Here is an 18,800-nt window from a genome sequence, read left to right on the forward strand (position 1 = left end):
ACATTAAAGTTCCATGTTTTTCATTACATTAAAGTTCCATGTTTTTAAGGATAATGTAAGCTTCCCAAAAACACTCTGAACTGCTATAGCAGTAACAGTGCACAATTAACTTACACGTGGAACAGCTACATCAATCACTTCCAATAGCAGTACAATATTTCCTAACACACAGGGCGATGGGCATATCTATATTTAGTGCAGCAGATGAAGTAAAGAGGGGCCCAGGGGTGTGCATGGTACACTCTACCATTTATTATGGAGAGAAGCACTCTAAACCCCTTGTGAGGTAGATGATATTGCAAGCAACTCAGGTCACATATACTTTTTTGAAGGCACTAGCATTGGAAGTACGCAGTGCCAGTGGTTATGTAGGTAGCGTCGGTGGTGAAAGTGGTTATCATCATTGGTGAACAAGCCCTATAGGTGCCACTTTTCTTTCTTTTTTTTACAACTTAAGGGCTGTCTCCTCCTGTGTTCATATTCACCCAGTGCATGGAAGTGGTATTGTCCATCAGCTCTGGAAACATCGTATTTTCTGTGTATGATAGAAGGGCTGCCAGCTCCAAGCTTACCTCTGAGAAATTGACATAGGATAATTTCTTACAAAATTTCACTTACGTTCAGCTCCTCCCATGTTACAGAATCTTTTCTGATATCACTTGACGCCGATATTCCGGACCAGCAGAATCTTGGCCCTTTAACACGTTATCAGCCTGCATTTACCACAGGAGACCTTTGCAAACATTCTGCCTCACTAGCAGATCTATTAGCCTCCACAAAGTTATAACCAATGATAACTCTATAAACCGTGCCTGAGGTACTAGTGGAATCCATGGTTCATAGGATGCTTGTCAACCTCAGAAACTAAATTGAATAGTCATGTATAGTATCAACACCAATTCCACATAATACCAAATAATCTATTTTATGGTGTAGATTTTCTTGGGCAGCAGAAATGCCTTCATCAGAGAAATACTCATCACTGATCCAATAAATGGAAGTCTGCTGGTTGGTGTGAATGTGGAGTGCAGGTCAAGGAAAAACTCAGTGTGCATATCAAAGCAAAACTATTTTGGGAGACTTGCATCAGGAGTTAGTTATCCAGGTTAAAGAACATCTGTGAATATGCAGATGAACCAACACTACCATTGGCAACAATTTTGTAAAATATTGTGGTGTTTACTTAAGAATGAGTGGGAAGACTCTGAACTGGAAATGCCTGCCAATCACAAAACACATATACTGTAAGGGTACTGGTAGAATTTGGACGTTTAAATATGCATCTTGTATATTCAGGGAAATTAGATTTGTCTCCTCTTAAGACTGCCAAATTGGCACCAGTAAGACCATTTTGAGATAATTTTGCAGTTTTCTGTTTTCATGTACCCATTGAGTGCATTGAGTTTTAAAATAGTCGTCTGTCTGGTATAAGAAAAGTAAAACCACACATTCCATTCTTCCTTTAGTACCTCTTCTTTAAGAGTGTCTGTAAAATGTTGGCTGTCGGTTTTCTAGGTTTTAGTGTTGTAGGGCAGTTTGATGAAAACTCCTCAATAGAAGACTGTAACACCTTTTCTTAATCTGGAGTAAATATTAAGTTCAAAGGGTCCGATTTAATTCTTAGGAGAAAGGGAATAGTGTTGCAGCAGCGACTGAATCCCCTCCCAGCTAAGACTATGGTGTGTCTGCCTGCCAGATTTTGATTCGGGCAGACCATACTTTGGCGAAACTGGAAACATCTCCATCTCTGCAGGTCAAAACTTCTCCGACGGCTCAATGGAGTAAAGCCCGGGGGAGATTTGGCTCTATGTCTGCTCGCCAAATTTAGATGGGTGGACATATAGTTGTTTTTCAATGCTCGTCACTGCCAGGAAAAACTTGGCGATAAAGGGCATTGAAAAGTGCTCAATACCCACTTCCCATGGCGAGGGGAGATTTTATTATTTTTATTTTCAAAAATAAAATCCCGCTTTGGGAAAAGAAATTGTAAGATTGCCAGATGGCTCCCACATGTTTGATGGAGCCATCTGGCATAGTTACAAATATACACGCCTTGACGGCGGCCCCTGTCAAATGCTTGAAATGTCCACTGGACTGGTGGACATTTAGAAATTTGGTGGTCAGCACCTCTGTCAAGCAAATGGAGTAATTTAGGACAGGCCGACCACCCAAATATAAATCGGCACTTTAGTTCGATCTCTTCCGTTCCAAGAAAACAATTCCATCACTATGCCTGTCATTGGTGTCATACTATAAGGGAATTATCAAATTAGCTTTCCCTAAACTGGCAAAGCAACTCTAGGAGTCCAGAGTTAGTGTCTTCTTTTGCCTGTCCTTCAAATGGTTTTCTGTGATCAATCAATCAATCAATCACTGCATTTCTAAAGCGTGCTACATACCCGTGAGGATCTCAATGGGATGGGGGGGGGGTTGTGGGGGGTCGCTACTGATCGAAGAGCCAGGTCTTGAGAAGCCTTCTGAAGGCCAGCAGGTCCTGAGTCTGTCGTAGGTTGGTAGGGAGAGTGTTCCAGGTCTTGGCGGCGAGGTAGGAGAAGGACCTGCCTCCGGCGGTGGTTTTCCGGATACGAGGAACGGTGACGAGGGCGAGGTTGGCTGAGCGGAGGCTTCGGGTGGGGGTGTGGAAGCTGAGTCGGCTGTTGAGGTATGTAGGTCCGGTGTTGTGTAGTGCTTTGTGTGCGTGGATGAGGAGTTTGAAGGTGATCCTCTTGTCGACGGGGAGCCAGTGCAGGCCTCTCAGGTGGGGTGTGATGTGGCTGCGTCATGGGACGTCGAGGATCAGTCGTGCCGAGGCGTTCTGGATTCGTTGTAGTAGTCTCAGGAGCTTGGTTGTTGTTCCTGAGTAGAGGGCGTTTCCGTAGTCGAGTCTGCTGGTGATGAGGGCCTGGGTGACGGTTTTTCTCGTGTCGGGGGGGGGGGGATCCATTTGAAGATCCTGCGGAGCATTCGGAGGGTGTTGAAGCAGGACGCGGAGACGGCGTTGACTTGCCTGGTCATGGAGAGGGTGGAGTCGAGGATGACCCCCAGGTTGCGTGCGTGGTCTGTGGGTTCCGGGGCTGTGCCTAGTGATGTGGGCCACCAAGAGTCGTCCCAGGATGATGGGGTGGGTCAGAGAATGAGGAATTCAGCTTCAGTCTGCTGTCCTTCATCCAGTCGGCTACGACCTTCATTCCTCTGTGGAGGTTGGCTTTGGCGGTGTGGCGGTCTTCGGTGAGGGATATGATCAGCTGGGTGTCGTCGGCGTAGGAGATAATGTTGAGGTTATGTTGTCGTGCGACGTGGGCGAGCGGTGCCATGTAGATATTGAACAGCGTCGGGCTGAGGGAGGATCCCTGTGGGACGCTGCAGATGATCTCGGTGGTTTTTGAGCGGAAGGGTGGGAGGCGGACGCTCTGGGCACCTCTGAAAGGATGGCCTATACAAGACTGGAGCCATTGACATGCATTGATGTGTCAGTATGTAGGCTACTAGGTCTTTCTGGACTCTTAAGAGATCTTTAAGCCTGCCTACACTCTTTGAAATATGAACGAGTTTATCGCAGAAAACAGTTCGCCAAGCAGAGGCACGTTCAAAATCGTGGACCAGATAGCTGTGAAGAGCAACACAACCTCATCTTCGCATCACGAATGGGGTAGCCATGGCATTTGAATTGCACAACTGAATTACTGGAGCTCAGACTTGATTAAAGGATGATTCCAGAATCATCAGCTACAGCATGCCTTTAAGTCTATGCCAGCCTGTCAGGCAAATGGCCCACTGTCTTTTCAAATAGCTGCCACAATGAATATTAGTAATTTGTCAAGTTATTGCCCACATTCCCAGGCTTTACGGCCTTGAAAAAAACAGAAGCAAAATCTTTCTTTGCCATAGCATCCGACCCTTTAAACTCACCGATTGCGCCCAGTCGTAACCAGGTGGGATACAATTTGCACCCCAATTAAATATTAGCACATCAAACCTTCTGGAATTTAACATGTGAAAAATGTCTGCTAAATAAAAGAATATGTGGATTTTGGTGCACTAAACACCAAAATCTGCAAATTATGTTCTCTTTTCAGGGAAGAACTCATAATAAGTGGATTTTATTGCACCCAATAAATTCCGAAACCAGGGATATTGGATTTCATCATGTGCAATAAATTCCCTATACCCCCTGGGGCACTAATCATCAGGCACCAAGTTGGCAATTCATTAGGTCTAGCTCTGGAATTAACTGCATACTTCATCATAGAGTATTTCTTTGGGTGATTAATGAGAAAGAAAGGTCACCAAAAAAAACCACTATTCCAAAGCACTGTTCTCGGATTGACAGACATTGAGGCATTTTTCCAGCAATATGATTCTTAAATGCTTCTGTGATAAGTAGAAAAGATATCCAATCCATGGGCTCTTTCAAATATCAGAGTCCTTATAATGAATGTTAACCTCCTGGGCATGTAATGGCTTCAACCATAAAGTGAAGAATGCCTCTTTCAGTACAAGAAAATGTTAAACATAATCATTTGATGGCGAGATATGTACAATTGCATTTAATACATTAAGTGCCCAGTCCACTTGCATTTTGCGCATCCTTAACAGTGCCAACAATCTTATCATCTTATTCAATAGAGATGTTACATAAATCAGCAAACAGGACACCCCAATCCTCAATCTCATAAGATCCTCCTCTGCACGTGAAGCCCACAGGAGGACTTGTTTCTCAAACGTTTCCACAACCTGCTCTGGCTCAACCTCGCTGGCCAGAGAAGAGGTTCTTCTCTTTATGTTTTTCAGGGGAATGTCTCATCAGCATTCACCCTCAAACATTTAAAAATATTTTTCTTACTCTTTGTGATACCTTTCTCAGCAAAGTACCTGGATATGAGACCCAGACTTGCAAATGTTATAAGATAATGCACACATAGAGGAACACTGGGTCACTGGAGCCATCAACCTCCTTTCCACAGAGTGACTGATTTTCGTTCTTCCACATACAAGCACTGTACTTTCGTTTCTCTTTCTGGTCTCCCATGGAATCACACTCAATAGTCTAGAATTTCCAACTCTGGCATGACTGTAGGACATTTTCTGCAGCTCTTGAATCCTTAAGCCCTAATGACTCAAAGAGGGGAAATAATTATTTTTTTTAAATACCAAACAAATGTAATTGGGACTATGGGATGTGGGTCAGGGTGTGCTCTGTAATCCTAACACCAGAGTGACATAAAGGGGACTCTTGTGGCTCATGGATGGATGCCATGTACTGAGAGTTGTCACATGTGGTCTGCATCACACAACACATGTACAATACCAAGGCAATAAGTGATGCCACCAGGTACTGTAACAGCATGTAAACAGTTTCCAAGTCTCTTCCATTGGGAAGGATAATGAAAGGAAAGAATATGCAGAGGGCAGTCCAAGTTCGTCCAAGCTAAATTCTGATCCGACTTGAAATATAAGTAGTACGGTAATGGTATTTACCCGGTGTGGTAAATACCCCACCACACTCTGCAAAGTTTATAATGACAGCCATAGGAGCTTGATTGAAACCACCATTACACCAGGTCTGGAAACCATGATGCATAAACAATGCCAATATTCCAAGAAGTGCCAGGTCTCCATCATGCTACTGATGCCCACAATATGCCAAAATTACCACCATTAATTATGTCAGAGTCAACATTATACTGGCGGCACCTTTACAAAACTAATGCTCACAATAAGCCGACAAGTATCTTCTTTATGCAGAGGCAAGAAATGTACCTTTTTATATCAAAAAGAATGATTAGAATTATTGCAGGACCAGGCCTATGAAACAAGTGTGAACCATTAGGATAATAATGCACACAAAATGCCATGCCATTAGTTGGGGTGGATAAGAGAGGTGTGGCGCAGCAGCCAGTGCGGCTGACTCCGGAGTGAGGGGTTCTCAGTTCAAACCCTGGCTCCGGTGGCAGCTCAGCACAGCTCACTTAATCTCCCTGACAGACCCCAGTGCCTTGAGACCCATAGGGGTGATTAGTTCGCGCTATACAAATGATTGATTGATTGAAATGGGTGAGATGCCACAGCAGAAGGAAATCTTGTTTGTTGAAGGTCAATCACATTCAAAGAGTTTTATAGTAATATTACACTTTCTTTAGGTTTTTTTAAGTGACTTGTTGTAGACATATGTGTGCTTTGCTTGTGGTGGTCTCTAATGCATTTTTTTTGCCAGGGTACATCTATGTTTGTTTTGGGAGGATATGAAATCTCTTCATTTATTTTAAAGATCGTGGCAAAGCTGACATTTATTATCAGCTAGAAGCCCCTTCTTTCTACTTCTCCCTAATGTGGGGGATGGGCAATATTTTACTGTCTTTGAACCTGGAACACATTCTTTGGCAGTCTAAGATCACCTTTACAACACTTGGCTGTCAAACACTGTTGGAAATTGGCGTCTGTACAAAAAGAAACACTACAATGCAATTGTATTTATTACCAAATACTCAGACATCAATGACTCCATGTTCCATTCTCGGGCTTATATTTGTCCACTCAGGTCCTCATTTCAAGTTCAGAACTAAGGCGCATATTACCAAGGCAGGCTAAATGAAATTATCGCCGCTTTTGCAGCCTTTTTCGGCCGCAAAGCAGCGATAACTTAATCGCCCTATTAGCAAGCTGTTGCTAACATCAGTTAGCGACAGCTTTTGGGCGATAGCGAGCGGTTTGGGGCCCGCTTTGCATGTCAGCGATTTTTATCACTAATGACATGCAATGTGGGCGTGCCCAACCTGTTAGCGACTGAAAGCAGTCGCTAACATTGCTATCGCCTATTATCAACACAGGCGTAGCGACAAAAAAATTTGCGCTGAGCGCGAATATCGCTGAAAACTAACGCCTGCTCAGACCAGTTCTTAGCCTTTATATCCAATGGGAGGTGGATATTCAGGCTAAGTCCCTATTAGCGATAATGCCTGAATATCGCTGGATTTCCAGCGATATTCAATCATTTCGCTGCTATCGCCGGATAGTTTATCGCTTTGGAGATAAGCGTTGCTAATAGCACGTTATCTCTGCGATAAAATCCGGCGATGCGTGGCGATAAAAAAATGTCGCTAAGCTTATTTAGCGATAAATATCGCTAGTTGTTGATAATATGCCCTAAATTCCACTCCCTGTGTAAACTGGAGTTTGCACGGGGATCAGAATTACGACTTGCGTAATTATTATCAAACTTTCATAGTTTATCCCGGACATCTTTTGACACATCAAACATTCTAAAAATTACTGGAGAAAAGGTTTGGCAAAAAGGCAAAAACAACGGAATTTAGCTTGTTAAACTGATTCTGCAAATGTGGCCTCTTGTAAAAGTTGAAAACGTGGACTGAGGGGTATTTACATTTACCACATCCGGTAATGAATATGCTACTTACCAGTATGCATCTGTTCTTGGCATGTAGGGCTGCTAACATTCACATCTTAGCATTAGATCGCCGCCTAGTGTTGGGTCCGGATGATCGCACATTGTTGTCCTGGAAGAGTCTTCGAAGTATCCTGAGATAGGTGGCTCCTCCCCTGGACTACAGTGCGCATGGGCATCGGCTCCATCCCCAGATTGTTTTTCGCCATTGTGGCAGAAGATGGAGTGAAAAGTGTAAAGGATGTCCATGCTAATGATTGAATACAATAGTATATCTGCAGCTGCGACAGGCACCGGGGAGGAGGGTGGGCGATATGAATGTTAGCAGCCCTACATGCCAAGAACAGATGCATACTGGTAAGTAGCATATTCAGTTCGAGGCATGTGGGCTGCTAAATTCACATCTTAGCATAGAATACATAGCAGTCCCTCCATCAGCGGCGGTTGCCCGTGCCAGCTGCAGAAACCTGAAAAAGTGTCTTGAGAACAGCCTGTCCTACAGCAGCTTGCTGCTTGGAATGCACATCAACACAGTAGTGTTTTGTAAAGGTATGTGGTGTAACCCACGTGGCTGCTCTGCAAATGTCCTCTAAAGGAATGTTCCCTAGGAAAGCCATGGATGCCCCCAATTTGCGTGTGGAGTGCGCCCTTGGGGGTATTGTTAAAGTGCGCTTGGCCTTTTGATAACAGATTTGGATGCACTTAACAATCCACCTGGCTATTCCTGCTTTGGAAATAGGGTTGCCTTTGTGTTGTGGTGAGAAGGCAACAAAAAGTTGTTTTGTTTTCCTAAAGTGTTGTGTCCTGTCTATGTAGTACATCAACGCCCTCCGTACGTCTAACGTATGGATCATTCTTTCCGCCACCGTTTGTGGGTTTTGGAAGAATGCCGGCAAGTCAATAGTTTGGTTGAGATGAAACTGTGACACCACCTTCGGAAGGAATTTGGGGTTAGTACGTAGCACTACCCTATTTGGATGAATCTGAATGAATGGCTCTTGGATTGTGAGCGCTTGTAGCTCACTAACACGCCTCAGTGACGTAATAGCAATTAGGAAAGCCACTTTCCACGTCAGGAACTGGAGTTCACACCAGTGCAGTGGCTCAAATGGTGGTCCCATCAGTCTGGTGAGGACCACATTGAGGTTCCACACCGGAGCTGGCGGTGTTCTTGGGGGAATGACTCGTTTCAGACCTTCAAGGAAATCTTTAATGGCAGGCACCCTGAAGACAGAGAGGTGCTGCCTATCCTGAAGATAAGCTGCGATGGCGGATAGATGTATCCGAATAGAAGTGAACGCTAGATTGCACTTGTATAGATGTAGCAGATAGCAAATGATGTTAGGGATAGATGCATCTAGCGGGTTGATGTAATTGGCTGTACAGTAAATGACAAAACGCTTCCATTTTGCAGCATAGCATGCTCTGGTAGTTGGCTTCCTTGCCTCCTTGATGATGTTCATGCATTCTGGAGGTAGGTTAAGGTATCCAAACTCTAGGACTTCAGGAGCCAGATCGCCAGGTTGAGCTGTTGCGGATCTGGATGCTGAATTTCTCCATGGTTCTGCGTCAAAAGTCTGGGCGTGAGGCGCAGTCTTTGATGCGGCACCACTGAGAGTTCGAGGAACGTGGTGTACCATGCTTGGCGCGCCCACGTTGGAGCAACCAGGATGAGAGTCATCGCGTGCTGCCTTAGCTTTCTTGCCACCAGCGGTATCAGAGGGGCTGGCGGAAAAGCGTACGCAAATTTGCCTGACCAGTTCATCCATATCGCATTCCCCTGCGACTGTGGGTGAGGGAACCTGGCGGCAAAGTGTTGGCATTTTGCGTTTTCTTTTGTTGCAAACAGGTCTATCTCCGGATGACCCCACTGCTGGAAGTACGGGTGGAGTACAGATGGGTGTAACTCCCACTCGTGCATTTGATGGCTGTATCTGCTGAGCAGATCCGCCATCTGATTGTCCTTGCCCGGGAGGTGTTCTGCCATGAGGAAGATGTTCCTCTGAATGGCCCACCGCCACATGCCCTGAGCCAGATGAGACAGCTGTGGCGAGTGGGTGCCCCCCTGCTTTTGAATGTAGTACATCGCGGTCATGTTGTCCGTCCGGACTAACACTACCTTGTTGCACAGATGTACAATGAAGGACTTGAGCGCCATGAAGATTGCCATCAGTTCCAGATAGTTGATGTGCATCTTTTGTTGCTGCGTCGTCTATAGTCCCTGCACTGTGTAAGTGAGCAGATGAGCTCCCCATCCCTGGAGAGATGCGTCCGTTGTCAGGATAATCTGTGGCACTGGCTCCTGGAACAGTCGGCCCTTGCAAAGGTTGTGTGGAGTCCACCAATGCAGAGAGTCGTATGCCCGACTGGTAACCAACACTAGGTCTGTTAATTGTCCTTGAGCCTGTGTCCACTGATTTGCTAAGCACTCCTGGAGCGGGCGCATATGTAACCGTGCGTGAGGGACTATGAAGATGCAGGAGGCCATCATGCCTATCAACTGCATGAACACTCTCGCTGGAAGTGAGTGTTGTGGTCTGAACTTCTGGATTAGAGACTGTATGCTGTCTATCCTGAGCTGGTTTGGTTGAGCCCTGGCCGTCAGGGTATTGATTGTCGCACCTAGAAATTGCCGGACATGTGCCGGCTGAAGATGCGACTTTGGGTAGTTCAACGAGAAACCTAGATCGTGAAGGAGGTGAATGGTAGTCGACATGTCCGCAGCGCACTGTTGTTCCGACTTGGCTTGAACGAGCCAGTCGTCCAGGTAGGGGTAGACATGGATGTTCTGCCTCCTGAGGTGCACTGCTACTGTCGCCAGACACTTGGTAAACACTCTTGGGGCTGTGGTCACTCCGAAGGGTAGGACCTTGAACTGATAATGCCTGCCTTGGATAGTGAACCTGAGGTATTTTCTGTGGGACGGGTATAGTGGTATGTGGAAGTAAGCATCCTTGAGGTCTAAGGTTGCTAAGAAGTCCCCTTGGTTTAACAAGGGAAGAATCTGTTGCAGTGTGAGCATATGGAAATGTTCTGACAGTATATACAGGTTGAGGGGACGTAGATCTAGAATGGGTCTGAGAGATCCGTCCTTCTTTGGAATAAGGAAGTACAGGGAATATACCCCTGTGCCTTCCTCCTCTACTGGCACTAGCTCGATTGCGCCTTTTTGCAGCATCACCACTACTTCCTGCTGCAATAAGTGCAAGTGCTCTGCGGACATAGGCCGTTGCCTTGGTGGAATGTTGGGTGGAGTGGATTTTAACTCTAGACAATAACCGTACTGTACAAGTTGTCGCACCCACCTGTCTGTGGTGATGTTTCTCCAGACTGGCAGGAACTGCTGTAGTCTCCCCCCGACAGGTGTCAAGTGGTCGGGGGGCAGTGACAGAGAGTCACTGTTTGCTTGGGGCAGAGGAGCGGGAGTTGTTGTTCCCTCTGCCGCGTCCTCTGGTGCTGTTTCCTCGGTAACCCCCCTTGTTCTGTTTGGGGTACGAGGATTGTGCTCCACCTCTAGAGAATTGTGACTGTTGACCCATCTGTCCTCTGGTGACTCCACGTGCACCTGAGCGACGAAAATTATTGCCCCGAAACTGTTGTGATTGTAGGGCCCCCATAGACTTAGCAGTTTCGGTGTCTTTTTTAATCTTTTCAAGGGTGGTGTCAACATCTGGACCAAACAGTCTATCAGGATTGACTGGCTGATTAAGTATTGTTGTTTGTATGTCAGGTTTAAACCCCGATATGCAGAGCCACGCCTGTCGTCTCAGCATGACGCTAGTGTTAATGGCCCTAGCTGCTGTGTCTGCGGCATCAAGTGCACACTTGATGGCTGCGTTGGAGATCAGTTTTCCCTCTTCTATAAGCAGTTTGGTGCCCTCTTGAAACTGCGAAGGCAGGTGTTCTAAAACCCGCTCTAGGGTGTCGTAATGCGCCCTATCATAGCGTGCCAAGAGCGCCTGTGTATTTGCAATACGCCAAAAGTTGGCAGCCTGTGCAGCTACTCTTTTGCCTCCTGCCTCTAGCACTTTGGACTCCTTATCCGGGGGAGGAGCTTCACCCGTTGTTTGGGAGTTGGCCCTTTTGCGGGCATTTGCGACCACCAGGGAGTCAAGCGGCAACTGTCCCCGAATGTATGCAGGGTCTGCAGGTGCTGGTCTGTACTTTTTTTCGATACGTGGATTGACCACTCTCGCTCTGGTAGGTTCTTTAAAGATGTCCGCAGCATGGTTGAGGACCCCTTTGAGCATAGGCAGTGTTTTTACTGTCCTCTCAGAGACTGAAAAAGTGTCAAATAGAAAGTCTTCTTCTACTGGGTCAGCATGCATGTCCACATCATGATTAGCAGCTGCCCTTTCAAGGAGTGCATGAAAACCTGCAGAATCTTCAGTTGGTGATGCACGTGCACTGAAAGGCTGTGGGTCAGGCTGTGGGTCTTGCCCCACATCCTGGGTGCCTTGGTCACCAATGTCATCATATGAATCCGGCTGTGAATCTGGTTCATTGATGGGGAAAGTGTACTGGTCATCTTCATTATATCCCTCTCCCTCAGATTGTTCTGGGGAAGGAGTAGGGCTCCTTCTTGGGGGAGGCTGGATAGGTTCCATGAGGCCTGAAGCGTCCTGAGGAAGCCTTTTCTTCTTGAGGAGGATGACATAGGAGTTCACTGGCTGTGAAATGATCCTCCTCTTGTAAAGGGTCAATTTGCCCGTGTCTGCGTCGATAAAACGCTCCGAATCCTCTTCTGAGTCGAGTACCCGACCTGAAAGTGCCCCTGCCGTTGAAGAATCCGACTTCTTTGGCGTCGATTTCGTTAAAAAGGCCTTCGGCGCCTCTTTTGGCGGCAGAAGGAAGAGAAGTTTACCCGCAGGCTTCACCGGGATGTCCATCGGCTTCTGTGGCGAAGGCATCGGAGCCGACGTAGCAGAGGCCTTCTCCCTGAGTCTCTGGAGTGAAGAGGCGATGGGGGACGTGTCACTTACAGTGGCCGTTGGCGCCGACGAGGAGGCCTTGACCTTGCCCTCGGATCCGACGTCCTGGTGGCCCTTCTGAGTCTTGGACGATGATGCCGCAGCCGCCGATCCAGAGTCCTTGGACCGATGCGCAGATGTACCAGCCTTCGATCCGTGTGACTTTGTCGGCTCCGTCTCCACCACGCGTCCGACTAACGGAGTCCCAGTCGGAAGCGGCGCGGTTTCGCTGGCTTTTGCGGGCTTTGACGGCGCCGCAGCGTTTGACCCGTGCCGACCACCCTTCTTAGAGGATCCCTCCTCTGTCGCTGATTTTGACACTGTGGAATCGACAGATTTCTTCGACTTCTGTGGACCGGAGGTCGACGGAGTCGATGAAGCAGCGGGTTTGGTCGTTTTTGGTGGTACGGCCGCCATCTTAGGTGTGCTCGAATCCATAAGTTTCGGTTTCGATTTTGGGTCGGCCATTTTAGGTGTAGTCGATACCGTTGGTTTCGGTTTCGATACAGCTTGCCCAGCAAGTTTGTCCGTGGCCGGGCCGGAAGGCGGGCCGTGGCTTGCGGTACGGGGTCTAGGGTAAGGCCGACAGGCGATCCCGTGACCCGATCTCAATCTTCGTAACCTTCGGGGCATAGCTCGTCCCCTGAGCTATCTTCCGCGGCCCCATAAACCTCTTCGACGTATTCAAGGCCTTGACCCCCGACTCCGTCGTCGTGTTCCGGATCTGCCTCGACCTCCGTCTCGGGCGGGGAGATTTGAAGATGATGGCTCTGGTCCTCGTCTTCTTGGTCGCCGAAGATGTTTTCTGGATCTGGGGCCGCTTGTCTGGCTTCAAGGCGCACCGCGCGCCGAATCTTGAGCGTTTTCTTGGACCTGAACCTTGCGCAGGCCCTGCAGTTGCCGTCGTCATGGTCTGGCGAAAGGCATTTGTTACAGACCGGGTGCAGGTCTATATGTGGGTATTTGGACCCACAGAGCGGACAGAGCTGAAACGGACTCCGCTCCATGTTGTAAAGTTGCAGTCGTGTCGCGATGAGAAGGCCCCGATGTCCGAAGAGTGTAAGCACTCCGCTGATTCCGACTCCAAGAGACGGAAGAACTCGAGACCGCACGCAAACAATACCGACGCTATGAAAAGAAGGCCTTTTGGCCTTAAAAAGTTAGTTTTTCTCGGTTCCGACAGAGAGACGTCGAGACCGCATCCGAACCCAATGGCGGAAAAAAACAATCTGGGGATGGAGCCGATGCCCATGCGCACTGTAGTCCAGGGGAGGAGCCACCTATCTCAGGATACTTCGAAGACTCTTCCAGGACAACAATGTGCGATCATCCGGACCCAACACTAGGCGGCGATCTAATGCTAAGATGTGAATTTAGCAGCCCACATGCCTCGAACATACTTGACGCTGGGGTGTTGGTATTCAGACATGCCAACCCTCCCGATTCAGGCGTGAGACTACCGATTTGAAAGCTAGTCTCCCGCCTCCCGATTCCTAGAAGCAAAAACCCGATTCTGCGGGGGTTTCAGCTGACTGGGCTTGGTATTGTGTAAAGTGCTAATTCTTCCAGCAAAGAGTAGTGGTGCAGAGGCTCTCGAAGGGGTGAAAAACCAACAACGCGTCATTAACAAGGGAATTGTCTTTTAAAGACCTGCGAAGTACTGGGGAGGGGGGGGGAGCGGTTTCAGCCCGGGCTGCCACAGGGGGGTGGGGGGTGCATGCACTGCCAACAACCTGCCAGGCCAGTGCCCAACACTTGCATCACCCTCTCTGCCTGCCATTATGCTCCATGCTTATGAATGGTAAGAAAAAAATGTGCATTTACGTTTCAAATGTCCGATCCTACAGCAAAGCCCATACATGCCAGTAACACGATTCAAAGCCCCATTCTCCAGATTCTTTTTTTTTAATCTCCCACTTTGCTCTCCTGAAATGTTGGCATGTATGGGTATTTCCCACATGCCGTAAACACCCAGCCCAACTTGTAATAAGGGCCACAATGCGTTCTGGGAGTTGTAATCCTGGTCCTCATCAACTGGATTTAAGGTATCAATTACAATAATTTACAGATGGAAAAACTGGAAGGGAACTTGGTGTTTCTTTGAGATTAAATAATCTGAAAGCCTAAGGGGTACATTTACATATTTACAAACTTAATAGATGAAGCAAAACACCATTTTTGCCCATGCCTTTATGTTTACTGCTAATATAGGATTCAATGATCGGATGTCCAGTTCCGAGATTTACTGCATCCATTAGGTGCAGAAAAATCCAAACACCGTTCCACATGCCAAAAGCAGGTGGAGTTTATTCCCGGGAAAATTCCCAGTAAGGGGAAGAGGTGGTCATTTAACATCCTGCATGTTATTCCCCATTGTCTGGCCATTAACTCGGAATAGCACTAATACTGCTCATAAACGAATATTTCAGGTGTAGCGATAGATATAAGCCAGTCAATACCGTTCCGCGTGTAATTGACCACTAAGGACCTGATTACATGTGGTCTGTGAAATGACCATCCCTCTGCACACACCTGTTCGCACGGAAATTGCAGTTATAAATGGCGCCATTTGTGATCGATGATTACTGGGTGAGATAGAGTAAGTTCGCGCCCTCTGTGAGATGTCAGCAGGTCAGACCTGCCAGGATGTAAAATGGGAGCAAGGCCCGCGGTAATGATCGCACCGGCGAGGGGCGCTCGTAATGAGCCTCGGGGGATAAAAGTAATGATGGCGTTGCACAATCTGAACACTCGAAAGCAAAGGGCTGCTTCGCTCGAGTTCTCCATCCAGGGAAAGTGCTCTTCTGAAGCACGCGGGTGGATTGTGATGTATTTTCTATTTTTTTCGCAGCCTGGGAGGGGCGAGGGGTACAGTAGAGAAGCATCTTACACTTCAGCATTCCTGCCGGAGCTGCTGCTGACGAGACCGCAGGCAGGAGGGAGGAAGGGCAAGATGGCGGGAAAGGCTGGTCTTTCCACTTAGGTATTCCCGGCGGAGGTCCTGCGGGCCTGAGGCTCATTTCTCTCCATTCAGGGAGAAAATGAGGTAATTAATTCCTATTAGGGCTCGTGTGCAATGAGATCATTGCTCAAATGAACATACGGTCTCCAAATAATCCTGCCCCTTTCAAGGCCCCCGAAGGAGGCGGCGCGAGGGAGCAAAACCAGAGAAGAACAAAAGAGTGAGAATGTGATGAGGGGGAGAGAGAGGGGTAAAACAGTGAAGGAACAAGGGAAGTGGGGGAGGGGAGTTTCCTGGAGGAAAAACGTTAACGGGAGATATAAAGTAAGAGGTAAAACTGGGAGAGGCCATACAGTTAGCCTCAGCGAGCTGGCACAAATGCCATTTTATTTATGTTTTGCATGCGTCTGCCACAAAGATAGCAAGGATTGACAAAACCAATAGGTGCAGACTTATTAGCGTTCCCATTGTTTTTGATGATGTTCAACAAAGAAAAGGAAAAGAAAATGTTATTGTAAAAAAGAAGCATGATGACCCGTGCGCGTAGAGATGCAAGTGTTCGTATGTGTCAACACAGTCCGAGGCCTTGACATGATGATGCATACATACTTTTTGTGATGTTCTGTGGCACAGGAGCCTGCTCTATATTTACAAAGCAGAACTAAGCCACTTTGTTTAGCTTAATGCTGCCTCGTAAATATTGTTCTATTTAACACAGTTTACTGCGTTAAAGGGACGTGCAATGGGTGTTGCTGGCAGGGCCGGACTGAGAACCAAAACCGGCCCTGGCAAAGTGCTCGGCCGCCCCCCTGGGGGTGCGAACGAGCTCTTTGCCGGGCCGGTTTCCAGCCGATTTTGTTACAGGGCCGATTTTGCAGCTAAACAAAAACGGCTCCAGGGCCCAAAACCGGCCCCCACCCTTGCTGCGCACTGGGGGATTGCCCGGTGCCCGCAACGGCCAGTCCGGGCCTGATTGCTGGGGGCGTTCCCAGCAACATCCATGGCTTTTTGACACTGCCCCAGATTTACAAGAAATCGTAAATCTGAGGCAGGGCCAAAACTTACATCTGGGAGGGAGGCACAACGAGGAGAAATAGCTTTTTTTATCCTCGTTTTCCCTTTTTCTACCTGTGCTGCATTCTGCATATCTAATAGATACAACGCATTGCCCTTTTCTTTTGCCCTAGGGCAGCGCTGCAGGAGGTGCAGAGCAATTTTGCCCATCCTTCACGTCACAAATACATCACATTTCCTAACAGATACATGACATGAACGTGCACTTAGCACATGTTCCCCAGGTGGTCTAAGAACATTAAAATGAATACTGCACATTTCGAAAGTGCATCCATTGCAGGATTAGTTTATCTTACTTATATTGTGTGATTTAACTGTATTGAATGAGATATTAATAAACCATCCTTATTTAGTAGACGTACTCATTATAAAACTAGTTCACATTACATAAGGTGTACCTTTATTCATTAAATAACATGTATTGGTTAGATAATTGAATAGCAAACAGCCTCACATTTGTAGGCTGTTATTACTCTAAAAACGAAAAAAGATTTATGCAATGGGTGCATTAATGTTTCAATTGCAATAAAATTTAGCTCTTAGACTTGCATGTATACATTTATACATTTAAAGGTGTACTGGGTGCCACATGTGATGCGATTTTAAGGTGTTTACAATGTGTATTTATTTGTGTTTAAATGTACACACACATATTAAATGTGCTCTCTTGCTAATACTTTAAGTTTAAATTATAGGCCTATATTTCACCTTGCAGCATAAAATACTGTTTTCCATTTTCTGCTATCATGACGTATCTAGCAGGTATTTACACACATTGTTAATTTGAGTTCAGATACAATACTGTACTAGTGATAGAGAAAAAGAACCTAAGAAGACCTTGACGAAAGAACATGGAGGGCCACAGTACTGTCTAAAAGGCCTATTTTGCAATGTTACCATCTAACCTGAGTGTGAGAAGACAATGTCGTTCACATGTCTGGTGTTGGATCATTGGTGAATGTTGCAGTCTGCAACATGAAAACAGAGAAAGACAATGGACCCCTGATGATAGGTACAGTGGGGTATTGCAATGAATCCAGAGAATTTGGTGTGTTATAACTTAGTGTTCACACCATTTGCGTTGAGACCTTTTTTCAGATTTCTTTCAGTACCTTTCCAGACCCTATATCTTACTTCCTTTTGGTCTGTGAGGTTCAGAGCTCTATGCTTCCACTCAATTCTCTCCTAAGTGTGGCTTAGGCTAACACTTTATTCCTGGACCCAAGAAGACTCTTGACCGAGTTTCTGAAATGCTGCACTTTCATACTTAACTTCACCTGCCTTGTTCTATATTTCCTTGATTTTTGGGATTCTTCAGATTCATAGAACCATCCTTTTAGCGTGGACTCTAATTTAGGAAACCTAGATTAATAATGTACAGACAAGAGAATCTGAGACTTTTCTCTCAACATCAAGTTCTTGTGTGACTCTTTTGCATAGCTGTGACTGAAGTGCTTGTTTCTCTAAATTTAGTCCACCCCAATTTCTTCTGGAGGTTGGGCTTTTCTGTTGTTATTCTGTACCTTTAAAGCACGGTGTTATGGGTAGTGTACCTTAACTTGATTGCTAACTTGTAATAAACTTTCTTAACTATAGTTACCGATGTCTGGTCCTCACTCAGTAGCCAAATGGGCTACACTGATTATTGTATTGGATTTGTGAAACACTAACTCTCCTCACCCCTCAGTACGGTTAAGGTCCATCAGAGGACAAATGGTAAGAGGGTAGGCCCAAAAAACTCGCTAAAGCGTCTCTAGCTCCTCCTATTTTAAGGTGCAGCAAAGCTTCACACTGCCAAACTAGTAATCTGTTATTCATTCGGAACACTGGGAGCTAAAATGGAGATGAATAACGATGTACATTTTCTAAAGCAAAGCTTCACAGCCCCCAGAGCTTTCTCCATCACCTGTGATATCTAGGCCGTCTTTATGATTTGCCATGCCACCTCAAGCTGATCTTGTACCACCTCAGGCAGAGTTGATCATAGTTCTTGAGAGGGCTGGACCACATCTCCACTTGACCTCAACAAGTCAGACTATTTTCAAAGGCTTTTGCATAGTATACAATAATTATTTCTATTTGAATAAGATCATCTTTCATTTTAATATGCCTACATGGAGCTGTATCACACTTATCTTTGCTCTCTCTACTCTTCTGAAGGCCTCAGACTGGTAAGCAATATCTCTTAAAGTAAGCCTATTTCCTACTGTGGGATTGAGAGGCTGCACACCTTAAACTCATCATGCAGCAGAGGAACACAAACACTTGATTAAAGACTCACAAAATTATATCAGACTCTATCTACCATTTTTCTACTGAGGTACATCAAAACAAAGAGCAGCATCTTACCTCGATCTTCTGAGGACACTGGAGACCTGGAAAAAACAGACGA

General features: G+C 46.4%; 1 protein-coding gene across 4 annotated transcripts in view; it reads right to left on the reverse strand.

The window, feature by feature from the left end:
• The window catches only part of DGKI (diacylglycerol kinase iota), a 679,239-nt gene that overhangs the window by 55,021 nt on the left and 605,418 nt on the right, over nucleotides 1-18,800 (reverse strand). For all 4 annotated transcript variants that reach the window (XM_078671815.1, XM_078671812.1, XM_078671824.1 and 1 more), the window contains one exon: nucleotides 18,758-18,783. In XM_078671815.1, the coding sequence (XP_078527941.1) occupies nucleotides 18,758-18,783 (26 nt within the window). The remainder of the gene's footprint in view (nucleotides 1-18,757; nucleotides 18,784-18,800) is intronic.

The sequence above is a fragment of the Lissotriton helveticus genome, chromosome 1_1 (assembly GCF_964261635.1).
Source record: "Lissotriton helveticus chromosome 1_1, aLisHel1.1, whole genome shotgun sequence".
In the NCBI taxonomy this organism is placed as follows: domain Eukaryota; kingdom Metazoa; phylum Chordata; class Amphibia; order Caudata; family Salamandridae; genus Lissotriton; species Lissotriton helveticus.